This window comes from Macaca fascicularis, chromosome 11, assembly GCF_037993035.2.
Source record: "Macaca fascicularis isolate 582-1 chromosome 11, T2T-MFA8v1.1".
Taxonomy (NCBI): Eukaryota; Metazoa; Chordata; class Mammalia; order Primates; family Cercopithecidae; genus Macaca; species Macaca fascicularis.
Window position 1 is genome coordinate 33,743,186 of NC_088385.1, and position 17,773 is coordinate 33,760,958.

The 17,773-nt window shown below is 55.3% G+C and overlaps 1 protein-coding gene across 8 annotated transcripts in view; it reads left to right on the forward strand.

Moving 5' to 3' along the window:
* TSPAN11 (tetraspanin 11) overlaps positions 1 to 17,773 on the forward strand; it is a 70,412-nt gene that overhangs the window by 44,983 nt on the left and 7,656 nt on the right. For 3 of the 8 annotated variants that reach the window (XM_065523980.2, XM_074006548.1, XM_065523981.2), the window contains 4 exons: positions 7,422 to 7,496; positions 8,436 to 8,540; positions 11,341 to 11,550; positions 11,923 to 12,009. In XM_065523980.2, coding sequence (XP_065380052.1) covers positions 7,422 to 7,496; positions 8,436 to 8,540; positions 11,341 to 11,550; positions 11,923 to 12,009 — 477 coding nt within the window. Of the gene's footprint in view, positions 1 to 7,421; positions 7,497 to 8,435; positions 8,541 to 11,340; positions 11,551 to 11,922; positions 12,010 to 12,168; positions 12,280 to 17,773 lie in introns of all 8 variants that reach the window. The other 5 variants (XM_005570489.5, XM_074006549.1, XM_074006547.1 and 2 more) reach the window with 3 other exon arrangements.

The following is a 17,773-nucleotide window of genomic DNA, read 5'->3' on the forward strand; positions in this document are numbered from 1 at the left end:
GAATCAATACAATGGAGAAATTTCGAAATTCCAGTTTCATAACGTTCTTCAAACTTACCTCAAAGATGGCACCAGCTGATGCTGAGCTGCCCTGTCTCTTATGCACCAGTGAATCTGCCCCAAAATCTCTATCTGGGGCTCAGCTTGCCCCAGGCAATGTAAGTCCAGCCCTCAATTTCTGGCAGGGCATGGTGGCTCATGCCTGTAATCCCAGCACTCTGGGAGGCCAAGCTGGGAGGATTGCTTGAGGCCAGGAGTTTGTGACCAGCCTGGGAAATATGGTGAGACACCATCTCTACAAATAAATAAATACATAAATTTAATTAGCCAGGCATAGTGGTATGCACCTGTAGTCCCAACTACTCAGGAGGCTGAGGCAGGAGAATGGCATAAACCCGGGAGGCGGAGCTTGCAGTGAGCTGAGATCCGGCCACTGCACTCCAGCCTCGGCTACAGAGTCAGACTCCGTCTCAAAAAAAAAAAAAAAAAAAAAAAAAGAATTAATTGGAAATAAAATCACTTTGCTATATGGGGAAAGATGAATGTTTGGATCCCATTCTATGCTTAACACACTGCTCTCGTTTGGCATATTTTGAAATGGGATCATTCTTATGGAGGGCTCTGGGGCAGATGCTACAGGGGCTTTCTTTGGAATTCTCGTTATCTGTTTCCGTTAGACCATAGGTGGTCACTTTTGGAAGGACCGGCAGCCCTGGATCTGCAGGGGCAGACCAGTCACAGAAACCAGAGTGGAGCTGGAGGTCAGTGGAGTAGGTTCAGGTCATACCAAGGGCACAGGGACCACGAAGGCAGAACCAGGTAAAGATCAGAGCCAGGAGGGCAAGCAGGGATCAGCGCGTACACAGTCCCAGGGAGCGAGACAAGCAGGGAGGCCCCAGAGTCAGGGAGGCTCAGAAACAAGGATGCTAACAGTGAGACCATGGCTCAGAAACTTCTGGCCCAGGGAGGGCTTCATGGAGGCTGTGCCTGAGCTGAGAGTGTTGGTGGCTGAGCAGCCAATAAATAGAACACAGATGGGGTCGGGGCAGGGAATTCTGGGCAGGAGGAACAGCGAGAGCAAAAGGCGCAGAGGCTGGAGGCTTCACTGTGTACGGCTCTTTGTGCACGCACAGGAGTGTTTCTCAGGTTTGTACAGCAGTGACTAGCTTCTGAGGTGAGAGCGGGCTGGGTTGAATAAAGTGAAGGGTGGAGGGGGCAGAGACAGGCATTAGAATCCACGGCCATGAACCCAGGATGAGCCAAGGGGTTGAGGAGCAGGTGAAAGCTGCTCTTGTGCCATTCTTGGCAAAAAGGAAGGCCAGCTGCCCGGGGCGGGGCGGGGGACCTGGATTATCTCTTGCCTGCCCCACTGGTGCAGGGAGGGCTTCCCTGGGCTTCCCTCTATTCTCTCCATCTTCACCTACTCATTCCTCACCTCTCCTGACACTCTGTCCCTTGTGGAGCACTGACACCCCTGTGTTCACCTGAACCATACCTGCCCTAAAATGCTGAATCCACCCTGAGTGAGCCCAGGGAGCTCATCCGTCCATCTCTCCCCCATTTAGTGGGGACAGTACCATGCAGCAGGTCAGAGCACAGGTTCTACAGCTGGAACTCCTGGGTTCTGTTCCTCACTCACCATGTACTTGCTAAGTGACCTCCAGCAAGCTACTTAGCGTCTCCGAGCTCCTGTCCTCACCTATAAAGTAAGGCTGATGCTCGTGCCCACGTGGCAATGTGATGAGCAATGCTTAGTACTCATCTCCAAGGGTGGACAGGAGATGCCATGCAATGTGCTTATAAGGAGGGGGCTGGCACCTGGGAGAGCTTGTACATGTGGGCTGTTACTGTTACATGTGGGAACCATGTGCCAGGCTAGGCTTGGTGCTCCAGGGCTGTGCAGATGAGTAAGGCACTGCCTCTGCCAAGGAAGGGTTATTTTTTTTCTTTTGCTGGAAGGCATGCCTGTCTATTGCTCCCACTACAGAAAACCTGCCTGCCCTCTGCTCCTCTACGAGAAGCAAGGCCAGCCCGCCCTGAGTTGGGGTGTTGCCTCCTAAGCCATGGGCCAGTGCTTCTGGGGGCTCTCTGCAGAGAATTCTGGGCTTTATTGGTGGAGCGGGGGCCCTCCCTGGCACAGTGAGCTAGGAAAAGCAGGACACCATGAGGTCCAGTGAATTCTAACTACATGGAAATATGGGCTGAGAATTTCTTATTACTGACTTTTGTATAATAATTCAAAAAGCAATACCAAACCCAACTTAAAGAAGGCTAAAGGTGTTTCCAGAACCTTCTTGATGCTTCCTAGAGTCAACCCCTAACACAAACCTTATGGCGTCATACCCCTCCCCAGCTCACTGAAGCAAATGGAGGAATCCATGGCTGCTTCAGAAAACAGATGATCACCAAGGAAACATTGAGAGCTCTCGGGTTGTACCTGGTCTCATGGAATTCCCTCGTGGAATTCCAGCCCCTGCGGTCCCATGGGATGTGAGCTGAAGCAATATAGGCTTCCCTGATCCTTTTGTCAAGGTGAGCAGCCTCCTACCGCAGAGGCGCCCTCCCAGGCGGGTACAGTGCTGCACGTGCTTCTGTCCATGTTCCGTTTCCAGCTGCTTGGGAGCTAGCTAACATTCCTTGGATCTTATTTTTGTGGCTCCCACAGTGCATAGGGACACATAAGCGAATCAAGTCCCAGCATCAGCCTGAGAACCTGAAGGTAAATGTGTGACCCAGGGTTTTGCCACCTCGGCACTGCTGGCATTTTGGGCCAGATAATTTTTCACTGCGGGAGACTGCCCGCACCCAGTGGGATGCTTAGCGTCTGGGCCTCGATCCTCTAGATACTCCTTTTGCCAAATACCCACTGGGTGCAAAATTGTGCCAGGTTGAGAACCACTGGTGTAAATTTAACTAAGGTAACTGCTATCCTACTCTCAGATCAGAAAAAGATTAAGCTACTGCCCCCAGCATGGGGCTGGTATGCTGCAGCCAGTTTCTGCTGTCTCAGAGGTGTACTTTATTAGAAAGTGCACTCCTGCATCTTAATCAGGGGATGTCTGCTAAGTGTGTATCTAGACCCAGCACCATACCGGGCACTGTGGAGGAGCCAGAAGCAACCTCAGATGTGGTCCCTGTTTCTCCGAAGCTCACAGTCATTCTAGGGGACAGAGTGGTAACACCTGAAGCAAAAGCAGTGCTACAGAGCAATGGGTAAAGCTGTGTCACTCATCCAGTGATGACCTACACTGAGGAACCACATGGCAGGCAGGGGAGGGACACAGAGGTGAAGCCCAGTCCAGCCGAAGAGAGACAGGCAAAGCAGAGAGTGCAGGTGTCAGGAGACAGCAGATGACGCGCTGCAGGCATTCAGAGGGCGGGGAGTGGCAGTTGCTCCCGCCCAGGGATGGCCTGGTGGAGCCATGACTGAGCCGAGCCAGGTGTGGAAGGAGAGGTAGGCGCCAGCATTCGGCAGGGGGACAGGCAGGGCAAAGGCCCGAAGGCTGGACACTTGGCCTGTGTGCAGCAACACCAGGAACACTTTTCAGCTTTGCACACAGAGCCAGTGTGTGCCGCAGGGGCCCTGAGATGATCCCGCCGGACCCAGGGAGTTAGGAAAGGCTGGGTAAGGTGCAGGGTGGAGGGGCAGAGGTGACGGCTCTGTCAGAGCCCATGACCTCACCCGGCTGAAGCCCTAGCTGATGAGGGACCCTTTGCCTGCTCCTGGGCCTGGTGGACCACACACCTGGTGGGTCACACCTGCAGCCTCCCTGCTGTGGAAGCTGCTGCCTGGAGCCAGTGCCTGTGCCCACCAGCACCCGGCCTCAGTCCCCTCGAAGCCCCAGGCCAGGCCTTCACTCCCCTCCCAGGCATCTTTACACACTGGAGCTTGAGAAGGCTATCCCCACACACCACTGCCCCTGCCAAGTGCTCCCCCTCCTCCTGGAGGAGGTCACTCCAGCAGGTCAGATAGCCTGTGTGATGCCTCTGAACCAGCCTGTGCAGATAGGATGCACAGGGGTAGGATGTACTAATTTAGCCAGCCACTAAACCAAGGGGTGAGGTTCGGTATCTCTACCTCCCCATCCTCCCTGTTTGCCACCCTGTCTTCAATAGGAACCGGGGCAGTGGCTTCTCCTGAGAAGCGGCATGACAGCTATCCAGGAGTATCCTGTGGACGTGACTCACGGCCCACAGGGGCGATGGGGAGAAGGAAGGTGTAGAGATGCCAGCATGCGGCTCTCCTAGCTGCCAGCAGCCTGGGTGCTCCTGTCAGTTACGGACACTCCATCACCTCTTCCTCCCATGTCCCCGAGGTTTCTGGGAGCGACTGGCATCAGTGCCTTCAGGTCCTGTGCAGCGGGAGGGAGCCAGCCTCAGCACCATAGCTGGGGATGGTGGAGGGAAGTTTGGAGCAGGCAGGAAGGGCACGCATGTCAGAGAGGAGCCGCAGGGCCCCGCAGCATATGGCAGGGGAGAGCCCCTGAGTCGAGGAGGCTCAGAAACAAGGATGCCTCACCCTGGGTAGGGTGAGGGTGAATGTGTAGCCATGCTCTGTCTGATGGACTGGGCGGCTCCCTGGGGGACCACACTCTGGCATGGGCTGGCTGCGCCTCCCACTGGCTGACAAGGACCGCACCCCTCATGCTGTGGGACCTGGAGCTCTGGGAGGGCAGGAGGCAGGTCAGATCACTGGAAAGTACATTTCCCCTCTCACTGGGTCCTTGTTGACCCTAAAGTTTGCGTCCTACACAAGGGGACCAAAGAAGGCTGAAATCCGGCCCATGCAACTCTTCCTGAGCCACGTTTTTCTAATTTGCACCAAAGTACTAGCAGCCATCCGGCTAGAGCCAGCATGTGGTGGAGCCTGAACCCAACCCAAGTTCACTGACTTTCCCCCAGCCTTCCTCAGTGTTTGGGCCCTACTTCTCAGAGGCTTGTCAAGCAGGAGGACCATCCACAGACCCTCTCTTCAGCCTCCTGCCGCAGCTTACCCTGCATCCCACTCGGTACATGTAGACCCAGGCTTGGGCCTGAGGCCCTCTTCATCCACACTCGTCCCCAGGGAGTGGAAAGTCCGTAGGGTGGAGGGAATGTGTCCTTGTGGAATCTGCAACTCCCTCCCACCACTTCCTGACCTCCTCTTAGAGACCCAGGAGTGTGAATCCTCTGTCCAGACAACCTGCACGCAGCATCTGCAAGCATGTCCTGAGGCTGACTAGCATGTGTGCCTCTAGCCTGCACCACACTCAGCCCTCTCCACACCCCCTGCCAAGGGGCATCTGACCCTGGGGGAGGGGCAGGCAGAGCTGGAGGTTGTTCCTGGTGCAGCGAAGAGCCTGGGGCAGGAAAGGAAGGGGCAGGGACCTTGCATTTGTGCTCTTGGCCTCAGGCCCCACAAATGATGGGGCTGGGCCTGACACTGTTACTCTGAAACTGGAAACTCTCCCTGTATCCCTGATACTGGGAGACTATAGGACACAGTAAAATTGCAATGAGGAGGTGGGTAACACACTTCATGTGAAAGGAAGCCCTGCTCTTGGACCACAGTTCTTTCCCTGTGAAAAGAAATGGCCCCTCTCCTACATTCCTTAATCCCTGCCCATGCCAGGCTCCCTGCTGAGTGGTGCAGGAGATGGTTGGGCGAGTCCCATGGGCCCATGGATTAGCATTGCCTCTGAAATGCCCTGTCTGTCCTGGGCATCCCCCACCACCACCCACCACCATATACCTCCTGCTCACACTCCTTTCCCTGCTGGGTGAAGCCTAGAGTTTCAGTCTCACCCACAGGCTGGGCCTTCCCTAGAATCCAGCCATCCCAGTGACCATGGGCAGCTGCCCTGCTGTGGCCAGGTGGGCGGGGAGTGCCTGGGGGCAGCCCGGGTGGGAGGTGCTCTTGAGTCGGGCTGAGCTTCCCCACAGTGGGGCTGGTTTTGATCAATAGTGTTCCCCCTCTCTTCCCCTCTCTCCCCCTCTCTCCCCCTCTCTCCCCCTCTCTCCCCCTCTCCCCCCTCTCCTCCTCTCCCCCCCCTCCTCCTCTCCCCGCCTCTCCTCCTCTCCCCCCCTCTCCCCCCCTCTCCCCCTCTCTCCCCCGCTCTCCCCCTCTCTCCCCTCTCCCCCCCCTTTCTCCCCCTCTCTCCCCCTCTCTCCCCCTTTCTCCCTCCCCCCCTCTCCCCCTCTCTCCTCTCTCCCCCCCTCCCCCTTTCTCCCCCTCCCTCCCCCTCTCTCCCCCTTTCTCCCTCCCTCCCTCTCCCTCGCTCTCCCCCCCTCTCCCCCCTCTCCTCTCTACCCCCTCTCACCCGCTCTCCCCCCCTCTCCCCCATCCCCCTCTCTTCCCCCTCTCCTCCCCATCCCCCTCTCTCCCCCTCTCTCCCCCTCTCTCCCTCTCTCTTCCCCTCTCTCCCCCTCTCTCCCTCTCTCTTCTCCTCTCTTCTCTTCCCTTGTCCCTGCCTGGGAGCTCCATGGCTGCCTGTAGCCAGCTTCATCCCCCTCTCCCCGCTCCTCCAGGGTTGGGAGAGAGGGAGGCCCAACATGCCTTCTAGGCCTGTTGGCTCCTGCAAGCAGAATTGGTTGAGCAGGGTCTCAGGAGCTCCCCCTGACTGTGCAAGCCAGGTGGGAGTGAAAAGGAAGCAGCACCCATGTCCTTCTACAGGTCACACTGAGTGCAGGGCCGGGAAGCCAGCAGCAGCAGCAGGCCTGGGAGGTGGGAAGAGCAGTGGTGAGGGGAATAAGAACCCTGCAGGGCCATGAAGAACAGGAAATGGGCATCAGGGCTGAAAGACAGCACAGGAATCGCCTTCCCCTGGATCTCTGATTTGGTTTTTCCTGAGCCTTGGTTGTTGCAGTCCACCCTGGTCCCTGCACTGCAACTACAAGGGTACTGTCCACTCCCTGAACACAAATGCCCCATGGCTTCTCACTTGTTCTCCCCTCTTTCTGGAATGTGCTTCCCTCCTTCACTTAGCAAATGCCTATTCAGTCCTTAAAGATGTTACTTAGGTGTCACCACCTCCAGGAAGCCTTCTCTGACTGCCCACCCTACCAGGAGCCTCCCACCATCTCTAGAGCTTACCCCATAGTGACATTTATAACACAGCATTGCAGTCACTCATCTGTCTTCCCACCATCAATAACTTTGAGAGCAATAGTTGTCTTACGCTACCTGGCATCTGGCATATAGCAGGTATTTAATACATATTGGATCGGTAGATGCATTACTGAATTGTCAGCAGACCAAGGAGGGAAGGAGTAAGTGGGGAACTTGGTACTGGCAGCCAGTGAGACTGGTACATCCAGGAGGAAGATGGTCTGGATGATAGGGGTCCCAGCAGGTATCTCTACCACCCCCACCAGTGTGGGGAAACGTTTGTCATAGCAGCATCCTGATCCCGGTGGTGACTGTCCTCTCTCCTTGCTCCTAGTATTTCTGCCTGTTGCTCGTCATCTTCCTGGTTGAGCTGGTGGCGGGAGTCCTGGCCCATGTGTATTACCAGAGGGTGAGTGACGTTTCCTCCTCCTGCATCCTCTGTCAGTGCCCCTGAAGAAGCAATGTGGGTAGGGAGGTTTGCATTGTGATGAGGGAAGCTGAGGCGGGCGCAGGGGTGGTCCTGTTTCCCAGGCCCTGGCAATCCCCCTACACATCTGCATCCCAGCTGCTGGTCCCGGCTCCAGCAATTCTGTCCTGCATGTGTGGATGCTGATGTCTTCCATGTGGGAACTGGGGACGGGGGTTTCCCGTGGGACATTGGGTCATCCCTCTCCCCTTCCAAGGATGGTCTAGAGGATGAATCCATCTGTCAGAGACATCCAAGAAAAAAGGCCTGGGCCAGGGTCACATGCCAGACCCTGAAGCAGGATCAGGCCTTGCCTGCCTGGATTGAAAAAGGATGGAGTGAGTCCCAGAGTCAGTCCTATCCACTCCCACCCTTGAGCCCGCTGAATCGGGAATTTGAGGTCATGACCAGGGTAATGTTTGGTTGGTAGAGACAGTACGACTCTGCTGGTTGTTTCCAGCCAGTGCTGATATGATGCCCAGAGGGTAACAATTATAAATACTTTCAATATCACCTCATGATCACAGTTAAGATCAACAGACGTTTCAAAGCACCGTGTGTCTGGCCTCACCACCGCCTCCCACCAGCTTCTGGATGTGACCCTTTACCTGAGCTGTCTCCGCAGCCTCTCTCAGCTCTGCCCATCACACCTCTGCCCTAAGTGGGGGCCCAGTTTTGGTATCTTCCTCTCCATAGCTGTCTTCTGCACTGTCTCTGGCTGATGGTCCCTTACACTGCTGAGAAACCTCTGCATCACACCATCCACAGTCCACAGTGTTCTAGAATTAGCTGGGGGGTGGTGGGGGGTTGTGAGTAGGCCTGGGGCCAGGACGGGGATGGGGCTGGTCCTGCTGATGGCACCTTCCCTCTTACCCTCCTCAGCTGAGTGATGAACTGAAGCAGCACTTGAACCAGACTCTGGCTGAGAACTACGGGCAGCCTGGAGCCACGCAGATCACCGCCTCAGTAGACCGGCTCCAGCAGGATGTAAGCCATGCCCCATATGGCCTTGAAGGCTAAGCCCACATGCGTTCAAACCCTAACTGTTCTTTCCTGTCTGGGTGACCCTAGGCAGGTTACTTACCCTCTCTGAGCTTCAGATGTCACATCCTTAAAATGAAGCCTCTTTAGGGCATATGAGCATTAAACATGGTCACATCCGTAGATGTCCCCACTGCCATGAAAAGTACCTGCTGAAGCCCGGTTCCTCTCCTATTCCGACCACCTCCTCCAGGCCCCACCCCTGCTGCCTTCCCGTTCTGGGGCCTCTGTGGCCAGGAAGCCGGCTGTGCCAGGAGAACTCCGTCTCCTGCCAGGATCCAGCCCAGGAAGCTCCTGTCCAGGCTGCTTCTATCCGCGGGGCTGCCTTCCTCCTTCCCCGGGGGGCTGGCTACTGCGGCTCCATAAGACTGAGCTGTAACCAGCAGAGAGATTTCAGTTAAGCTGCCACAGGAACCCTCCAGTGTGAGCCATCAGACAGAATGCTGGGGGACAGAAAGGATTTCTCCAAATCCCTCCAGGGACACCCACCGGCCTGACCAGACATAAACGATGGGCAAATGGACCTCAGAGCTGTCCTGTCCAATATGGCAGCCACCACCCACATGTGGCTATTTCCAGCTCAATTAAATACAACATTCAATTCCTTAGTCATACCAACTGCATTTCTCGTGCTCATTAGCCCATGTGTCTAGTGAGCTCCGATCAGACAGCACAGATGTAGGACGCTGCCTTCATTGCAGAAAGTTCTCCGGGACAGCGCTGCTCTAGGATCCGAATGTGTCCATGTCAGAAAATTCAAAGCAGTCCCATCTGCCCACTCTGGTCCCCTTTCTCTCTGCCACCCCACTCCCCATCCCCACCCCCTGGACCTGAGGCCTTGCTCTTGGCCCCAGGGAACATCAGGCAAGTAGAGGAAGTAGATGTGGGGAGCTCTGAGCCCCAGGGGCGTCAGGGATCAACTGGAAGGCCCCTCCCCATCTCCCCAAGACTCAGGACCAGCTCCCACTGGGTGCTGCAGAGAGGAGTCTCTTCTCTGAAGTAGTGGCCTGGGACATGCCTGTACACACAAGTACACACCCACAGGCGCACTCGCACCCCACGGGCTTAGCTCAGGACCAGGAGGAGGCAGCGCACACTGCTGGCCAGCCCTGTGCAAAACTAAGTGTGCACTCCACTCACTGGGCCTCACCTGTGAGGAACTGTGCTAGACCAAGCGGAATAGGACAGGATCCCTGCCCTCGGGGAAGCTGGACACACAGCGGGCAACGTGCAGGCAGTGCAAGGCTGGGCCACCTTCAGAAGAGGCAGGAGCCTCAGAAGAGAGAGCAGCCAAGGTAGGGAGGGCTTCATGGGGCAGAGGCAGGGTTTGCTTAAGTGAAGAGGGTGGAAGCGGCAGGTCAGGGCCAGGGGCAGATAAGGAAAGGCACAGCTGAGAGCGAAGGCTGTGTCGCTGACGAAGACTTGCAGGGTGTCTATGCGTGCGGACACGGCCCTCACACAAGCCGGGAACACTCAGAACCCCAGACCACATCTCAGGCAGGAGACTGAGCCCAAGAAAGCAGTGGCTGCAGAGCCAGGGCCAGCACCCAGGCCAGCATCCACCACCACGTGGATGTAAATGAGAGAGACACACGAAGCTGTATTCACACAAGCGTGATGGTGGAAGCAGGTGTCTCTCCTTCACCACTGACTCAGCGCCGGGCTCTCTTCTAGGTGCTTTATGTGAATCACCTCTGTCAGTCCTCACAACAGCATGGCATGGAGGTACTTTTGTTGTCCGCATTTTACAAATGACAGCCATCAGGCGGCACCAGCACAGACAGGCAGTCACGCGGAATGTGCAGTTCCCACGTGACTCCTGCACGCTGTGCCAGTCCCTGCTCTGTCTGTGTGCTGTCATGCTCTCCTCAGCTCCTGGGGCCCCTGTTCATCCCTGTGGATTGTTCCTGGCCCTGGACAGAGCCTCTGTGCCTCACACAAGCTTCTATCATCTCCTACTATGCGACAGTGGATGCTAAGCTACCCAAGGGTAGGCCCCATGCCTTACTCAGGTTGCTTCACTCCAGGCACATAGTAGCTGCCTAGCAAACTCTTGGTAGCTGGACTAAACATACCTCCACCCCCCATCTCCAGACACACACCAGCAGCAGCCTCATAGCAGCCCTGCTCTCTGTCCCGTGTGGGAACTTTGAATCTCAGTGCTGTAACTGGGAAAGGCGAGAAGCAACCAATGTCCGCTGTCTTGGAATCATTTTATATCTGGGTGGGCGCTTTCCTGCCCTGGGGTGGTGCAGATGACCCCAGGTCTTAGCACTCATGACAGCCCCTCTGGTTGACACTGGTCTCCCAGTGCCATGGGCAGATCTGGGGCTCTGAGACTTCAAAGCCTGAATGGGGGCCTGGGAGCCTCTGGCCAGGCTAGATCCCTGTCCCCACACCCTGACCCCTGGGTGACCAGGAAACTCCCCTGCCTTGTGGTTTTGTCCCCACCCTGGGCTCTGCCACCTAGTAGTGGTCCACAGCCTCACTCTCTGGGGACCCACCTCGCAGACCCGGCCTGCCCCCAAGACACCTAGCATAGCCTCCTTGAAGGACTTGGGTGGCTAAAAAGCTGGGAAGCAGGTGTCCTGCAGGCAGTTCAGCACTGAGTCTGAGAAGGGCCCTGGAGTGACCAGCTCTCTTCTCAAAGCATGGGAAGGGAAAACACATTATACACATACTAACTAACCATGGTTCAGATAGACAAGTAGGGGTTGGGTTAGTATTTGAATAATGTGTCCTGCAGCCTGGAACCCTACGCAGGCCTCTCACCTCCAGCCTCTGCCTCTGCCTCCAGTTCAAGTGCTGTGGAAGCAACAGCTCAGCTGACTGGCAGCACAGCACGTACATCCTGTCGCGGGAGGCCGAGGGCCGCCGGGTGCCCGACAGCTGCTGCAAGACAGTGGTGACGCGCTGCGGCCAGCGGGCCCACCCCTCCAACATCTATAAGGTGGAGGTGAGCACCCAAGCTCAAGCTGGGGGTGAGGAGAGGGCCCCGGCCTGGCCGTTCAGGAGCCCCAGAAAGGCTGGATCAGGCAAGTGGGTGTGGGAAAGCAGGACACATGTGCTCCTTGGCCACGAGCCCACAGTGCCTGGGGCTTTCCAGAGTCTCTACAAAGCCCTGGGACAAGCAGCTCATACCGGAGAGTCTAGGACACCACGGCATGCCCCTGGGTCCACTCAAGTAGCCTGTGGGCAGTTCAAGGCTAGGTCCAGCCTGTGAGTCCTCTGGCTTGTCCTCAGTCTCTGCGGCAGTGACAGCCCGCCCTCCCTCCCCACCCGCGCCTGCTCCTGGGCCATGGCCGCGTCACCTGCCCTTCTCTTACAGGGAGGCTGCCTCACCAAGCTGGAGCAGTTCCTGGCCGACCACCTGCTGCTCATGGGGGCTGTGGGCATCGGGGTGGCCTGCCTGCAGGTGAGTTGCAGTGCAGGGACGGGTGGGGGTGGAAGGGCTCTGAACCCCTCTCGCATTGACACAGGTCTTCAGTAACCACCTGGGCTGAAATAACTGACCCTTTGCACACCCGCACCCTACCCTGCTCTCTTCTTCTCTCCCCCTCCCTCTGCAACCAAGGCTGAATCCCACGGTCAGTATCTCCCCCAGAGAACATGAAGGAAAATAGCTGGGGGACAACATGAACTTGTCGGGAACAGGGACCTGGGAGGAGTGTGAGTGTGGGCTCAGGTATGTGCATGCACCCCATGTGTGTGCACGGAGGGGCGAGTGTGCAAGCCATCTGTGGTACATGTGTCTGCATGCTTCTGGGTCCATGTGGTTGGGGTTGTATGCATGTATATGTGTTTAGGGGTGCTTGTGCATGTGTGTGTGAGTGTGCATGTATCTGCATTCATTCCTTTGTGTGTGCATGTATGTTTGTGTGTGTACAGTCAGTCCTCCATGTCCATGGGTTCTGCATCCATGAATTCAACCAATTGTAGATCAAAAATATTCCAAAAAATGGATGATTGCATCTGTACTGAACAAACTTTGGCACCATTGCCTGAATAATGCAATATACCGACTATTTACATAGCATTTACACTGTATGAGGTAGTATAAGTAGTCTAGGGATGAGGTTCAGGTATTATATAGGGGAGAATGTGCATAGGTTATATGCAAATATTGCACCATTTTATATCAGGAATTGAGCATCCATGGATTTTGGTGTCCAGGTTGGTGACCGTGTGTGTGTGTGTGCGCCCTCATCCAGCTGTCTCTCTTAGGATGAGCAATGTCCTTGGCTCCCATTTCTCCCTGTGCCCTCTCCCCTAGCTGCTACCCAGGAAGTCAGGGTGACTCTCTCAGGTTGCTCTAGTCAGAGGTCCGAAGGGGGTGAGCCAAGAAGGCCTCCTCAGCAGCAAGGGCCCCTGCAGTCCCCACCTCATGTACATGGCTGCTTCAGCTCAGCAGGGCTGAGTGTGGGCTGTCCTTCTAGGAGTCCTGCTGTCCTGCGAAGCCCTTCCCACTCCAGGGTTAAGCACCGTCTAGAGAAGGGGAGGAGCAGAGGGTTTGGTCTCAGAAGGCCTGGGTCCAGTCCTGGCTTTGCTCCTAGATAACCTTGAGCTATTTAACTTCCCTGTCCATTGACTTCTTCATCTGCAAAATGTGGACCATTTCCCCAGCTCTTGAATGAGGCGATGCCTGTGACCCACTTACGAAGTACCTGGCACATAGGAAGGCCTCCAGAAGTGGAAACTGTCTTTCTCCCGTTTTCTGTAGACTTCAGAGGATTTCTGATACTTCCTCTCGTTGGGCCCACACAACAGCCTGAGACTCAGGCCAGAAAAGGGGTGGTGTTCTTCGCTTTTTTTTTTTTTTTTTGCGACAGAGCCTCACTCTGTCACCCAGGCTGGAGTGCAGTGGTGCAATCTCAGCTCACTGCAACCTCCACCTCCCAGGTTCAAGCGATTCTCCTGCCTCAGCCTCCCAAGTAGCTGGGATTACAGGCGCACGCCACCATGCCGGCTAGTTTTGTATTTTTAGCAGAGGCTGAGGTTTCATCATGTTGGCCAGGCTGGTCTCCAACTCTTGACCTCAGGTGATCTGCCCACCTCGGTCTCCCAAAGTGCTGGGATTACAGGCATGAGCCATGGCACCCAGCTGCTCTCCACATTTTACAGATCAGAAAGTTGAGACCCAGAGAGGGGAGTTACCCAGGGCCTCACACCCTGAACCAGCACCCAGGTCTCCTGGCTTTGGTTCTTTGCTTTCCCGAACTCCCTACCATGACACAGAGGTCTGTGGGAAAGAGAGCAGGGGACAGTGCCCTTGACTGGCTTGGAGAGACTTCCAGTGCAGGGTCCTTGGAGACCATGGTGCCACCTACCCACATCATCTGTGGGCCTGGAGGGCCTAGCTGCAGCCTAACACACTGGGAGGAGGGTCCGTCGCCTCTGGAGGGACACCCATCTTGGTTCTGCCACCTACAACTGTGTGACCTAGGGCCAGTTCTTTCATCTCTGAGCCTCAGTTACTCATTTGTAAAATGGGGCTAGTTATACCTTATCTGCTGCCTGGTGGTGGGAATTAGCGATATCCATGTAAGTCACTCAGCTCATGGCTGAGCAGATAGCAGGTGTTCAATAAATGATACCCATCATTTCTGTGATTTCTGCATAAGCACATCATCTCTCAAAAAAAAAGCTCTTGTTCCTTGACCAGACCAGCCTGCTCCTCGTCATCCTCACTCAGCTGCAGGGCCAGGGAGCCCAGGTAGCGTGAGCATTGCCCCTCTATTGCACTTCCCCAGGGCAGGCCTCCTGTCCCCTGTGCTGAACCCCAGGGAAGTCGTCAGTGGGAACAGGGGAAGGGATGCTCAGCAGCACAGAGCAGCTGAACTTTCCAGAAACCTGTGAACTCCAGGTGCTGAGGGGTCCTGCTCTGTATGGACACTGACCAGGCCTGGGCCACTCTGTCTATTTCTTCCTCACCTCTCTGGCCTCAAGAACCTGTAGAAGCTGCAGACGAGGTCAGTGAGGCCGAGGGCAGGGAGTGGGGCTGCAGATGCCCAGAGCCGGCCGTCAAGGTAGACCATACTGGTGGAGGTCTGATGTTGAAAAGGTCAGGTTGTTGAGCAGTGGGCCTGCAGGCCTGTCACGCCTCCTGCCCACTCACAACCCCCACTGCGCAGCCTGTGTTCCTTCGCCGTTGCTGTGGAATGGCTTTTGGTGGCTCTCAACCTCTTGCCCAATTTTCTCCCCTGTGGCCCACTGAGCCAGCCCTGCAGCAGCCAAGCCTCGGGTTAGAGCTCCCTCTGCCAGCCGACGCTGGGCACTAGACTGCTCAAGTCCCAGGTGGGTCATAAGCCTTGAGAAAGGGCTCATACCAGTCTCTTCCCCAGGGTCATAGTTTCCCTCCCAGTGAGCAGACACCAGGCATTTATCTCCCCTACATGCCCAGCCTGGCACTTCCAAGACCCCCAAGGCTCAGGAAATATCAACCCAACATGGTGTCATAATGTTCCCCAGCCCCCAGCTACTGCAAGAAATCTTGCTTGGGAGTTACAAGGCCTGATTTCTAAACATAGCCCCACCTCTTGCTGTGTGACCTCAGGGAAATCTCATTCCCTCTCTGAACCCTTAGTGTCCTTACCTGTAAAATGGACAGATTGGATATTTGTGAGCCTTTTTAAAGCAGCAGCATCCTCTTTTCAATGGAAATCTTATGTAGGAGCCCAGTACATAAACCATGGGAGGTGGAGCTGTTCCAGGCAGACACAAGCCTAGCATCATGACCTCCCCTCACAGCCCTTGGTGGCCCTGAGCTACGCAAGGGTTTCCAATACAGCTTGCAAGCTGTGGGTCTAGCCTATTTTGTGGGACCTTCTGGATCTAGCGTTCTATGATTTTTCAGTGAAGTTCTCATCTTAGGAACCAGTGACCTTGAGACTGATGTCCTGCAATACCTGGAGTGTTAAAGCAGATGGTTTGTGAACACTAAAAACTAAACAGAATATTTAACGCAGGGAGCACACCTTGATTTCAGCGAGGTATTTGGCAGTGCATCACTTGTTGCCTTGTGGACATGTGGACCAGGCACTTGTCTGCTCAGGAGAAATCAGGGCAGGCTGACTGACCACACTGTGAGAGGGAGATGAGCGAGTTCATGTCAGCTTGGCAAAAAGTCTCCAGGAGTGGGCTGTGGCCCTTCAGCCTCAGACCTGTCTCTTCATTTTTCTTGGACCTCAACAAAGACCCAGGAAGCATGCTAAACTATTTACCTAGCGTTTCTGGTCTGTTGTATGATAAAGCTAGTATTGAAAAAAGAGCTTGTTGGATGTGAAGATGTGCTGAAATGAAGGTTGAAACACTTAACAGAGTTAAAGTCCTTGCACTTGAGCTTTGTTTTGTTTTGCATTTAAGCCTGTAACAGAGAGAGGGCATCTGCCTGAGTTACATGATAGGGTGCTGCCCCCAAAGATGTGGCCTGGAACGGCACTGGTAGAAATCGTGGAGAGAGCCAGGGTGTGGGCAATGCCAGCTCAGGCCACCCTCCGGGTAGGAGCAGACCTCCACAGAGCCCCCACGGCAGGGACCTCAACCTCGGCTGCACATTGGGATCACCTGACAAGCTTTAAAACTATCCCAGGCCTGTCATCCCAGCACTTTGGGAGGCTGAGGTGGGCGGATCACAAAGTCAAGAGATCAAGACCATCCTGGCCAACATGGTGAAACCCCATCTCTAGTAAAAATGCAAAAATTAGCCGGGCGTGGAGGCATGCACCTGTAATCCCAGCTAATCAGGAGACTGAGGCAGGAGAAATGCTTGAACCCAGGAGGCGGAGGTTGCGGTGAGCCGAGATCGCGCCACTACACTCTAGGGTGACAGACTCCATCTCAAACAAAACAAAACAAAAACAAAACAAAGCTACCCCAGGCCTGGGCTACCCACAGCAAAGTGAAACAAAATGCTCTGGGGCTGGCACCTGGGCATCAGTGTATTCGTGAAGCTCTCTAGTGATGCCACTGTGTGGCCAGATGCAGAGGGAGTGGCAAGGGGTGTGTGGGGCCCGGAAGTCAGGTGTGTGAGAGGTCAGGAGATGGGGAGCAGACGCAGCACCCTCGTGGTCTTGAAATGCCCAAGGCAGTCATGTGGGGAATGGAGGGACTGTTCCTGGGAGGTTCCAGAGGGCAGAAGGGGAACAGTAGGTGGAATTAGTTTCAAGGAGACACATTCAAGAACTTTTTAACAATTTGAATTGCTAAACAGTGGCCCTTGCAGAGTACTAAACTCCCTGTGGCTGCAGGTTGGGGCAGAGGCTGGGGGCAGGGATGCTGAAGGGAGGATCCCCTGCAGAGAGGAGGGGCAGAGGCCCCTCCACGCTGAGGTTCTACATTCTGGGAGTGCACCTATCCCCTCAGCAGAGACCTCCCAGGCTTCTCACCCACGTCAGTCATGGAGCAGCACACCAGAGGCAGTTTCAGACCTGGACAGGATCATCACAGCGCTGAGGTACTCCCTGATCAGACTCTTCCGCCTGGAAAGGCCTTACAGACTCCCTGGACCAGTGCCACCGGTCCTGGTTGCATGCTAGAATCGGGTTTTTAAATACCATTGCGGCCAGGCGCAGTGGCTCACGCCTGTAATCCCAGCACTTTGGGAGGCCGAGACGGGCGGATCACGAGGTCAGGAGATCGAGACCATCCTGGCTAACACGGTGAAACCCTGTCTCTACTAAAAATACAAAAAATTAGCTGGGCATGGTGGTATGCACCTGTAATCGCAGCTACTCGGGAGGCTGAGGCAGGAGAATCCCTTGAACCAGGGAGACGGAAGTTGCAGTGAGCCAAGATTGTGCCACTACACTCCAGCCTGGGTGACAGAGCAAAACTCGGTCTAAAACAAAACAAAACAAACAAAACACATTGCTCTGGCCCCCTCTCCACAGACTGGCTTGGATTGTCTGGGCTGGGGTCTGTGCACAGGTATTTTTAAGCCTCCCAGCTGGGTCAAACGTGCATTTAGGGTTCAGAGTCCCTGGGCTCATCTCATTCATGCACATGTGAAGACATGAAGCCTCACCAGAAAGTCACCTGCTGAAGGTGACAGCCGCTGTGGCAGAGCTGGCCAGGTCTCCAGCTCACGGGCCTGCTTCCTCTGCTTCCTCTGCTTCCTCTGCACCAGCTTCCCCTCTTGTGGGTAGACTCTGGAGGCACTCCACTTTGAGGTAATTTTAGAA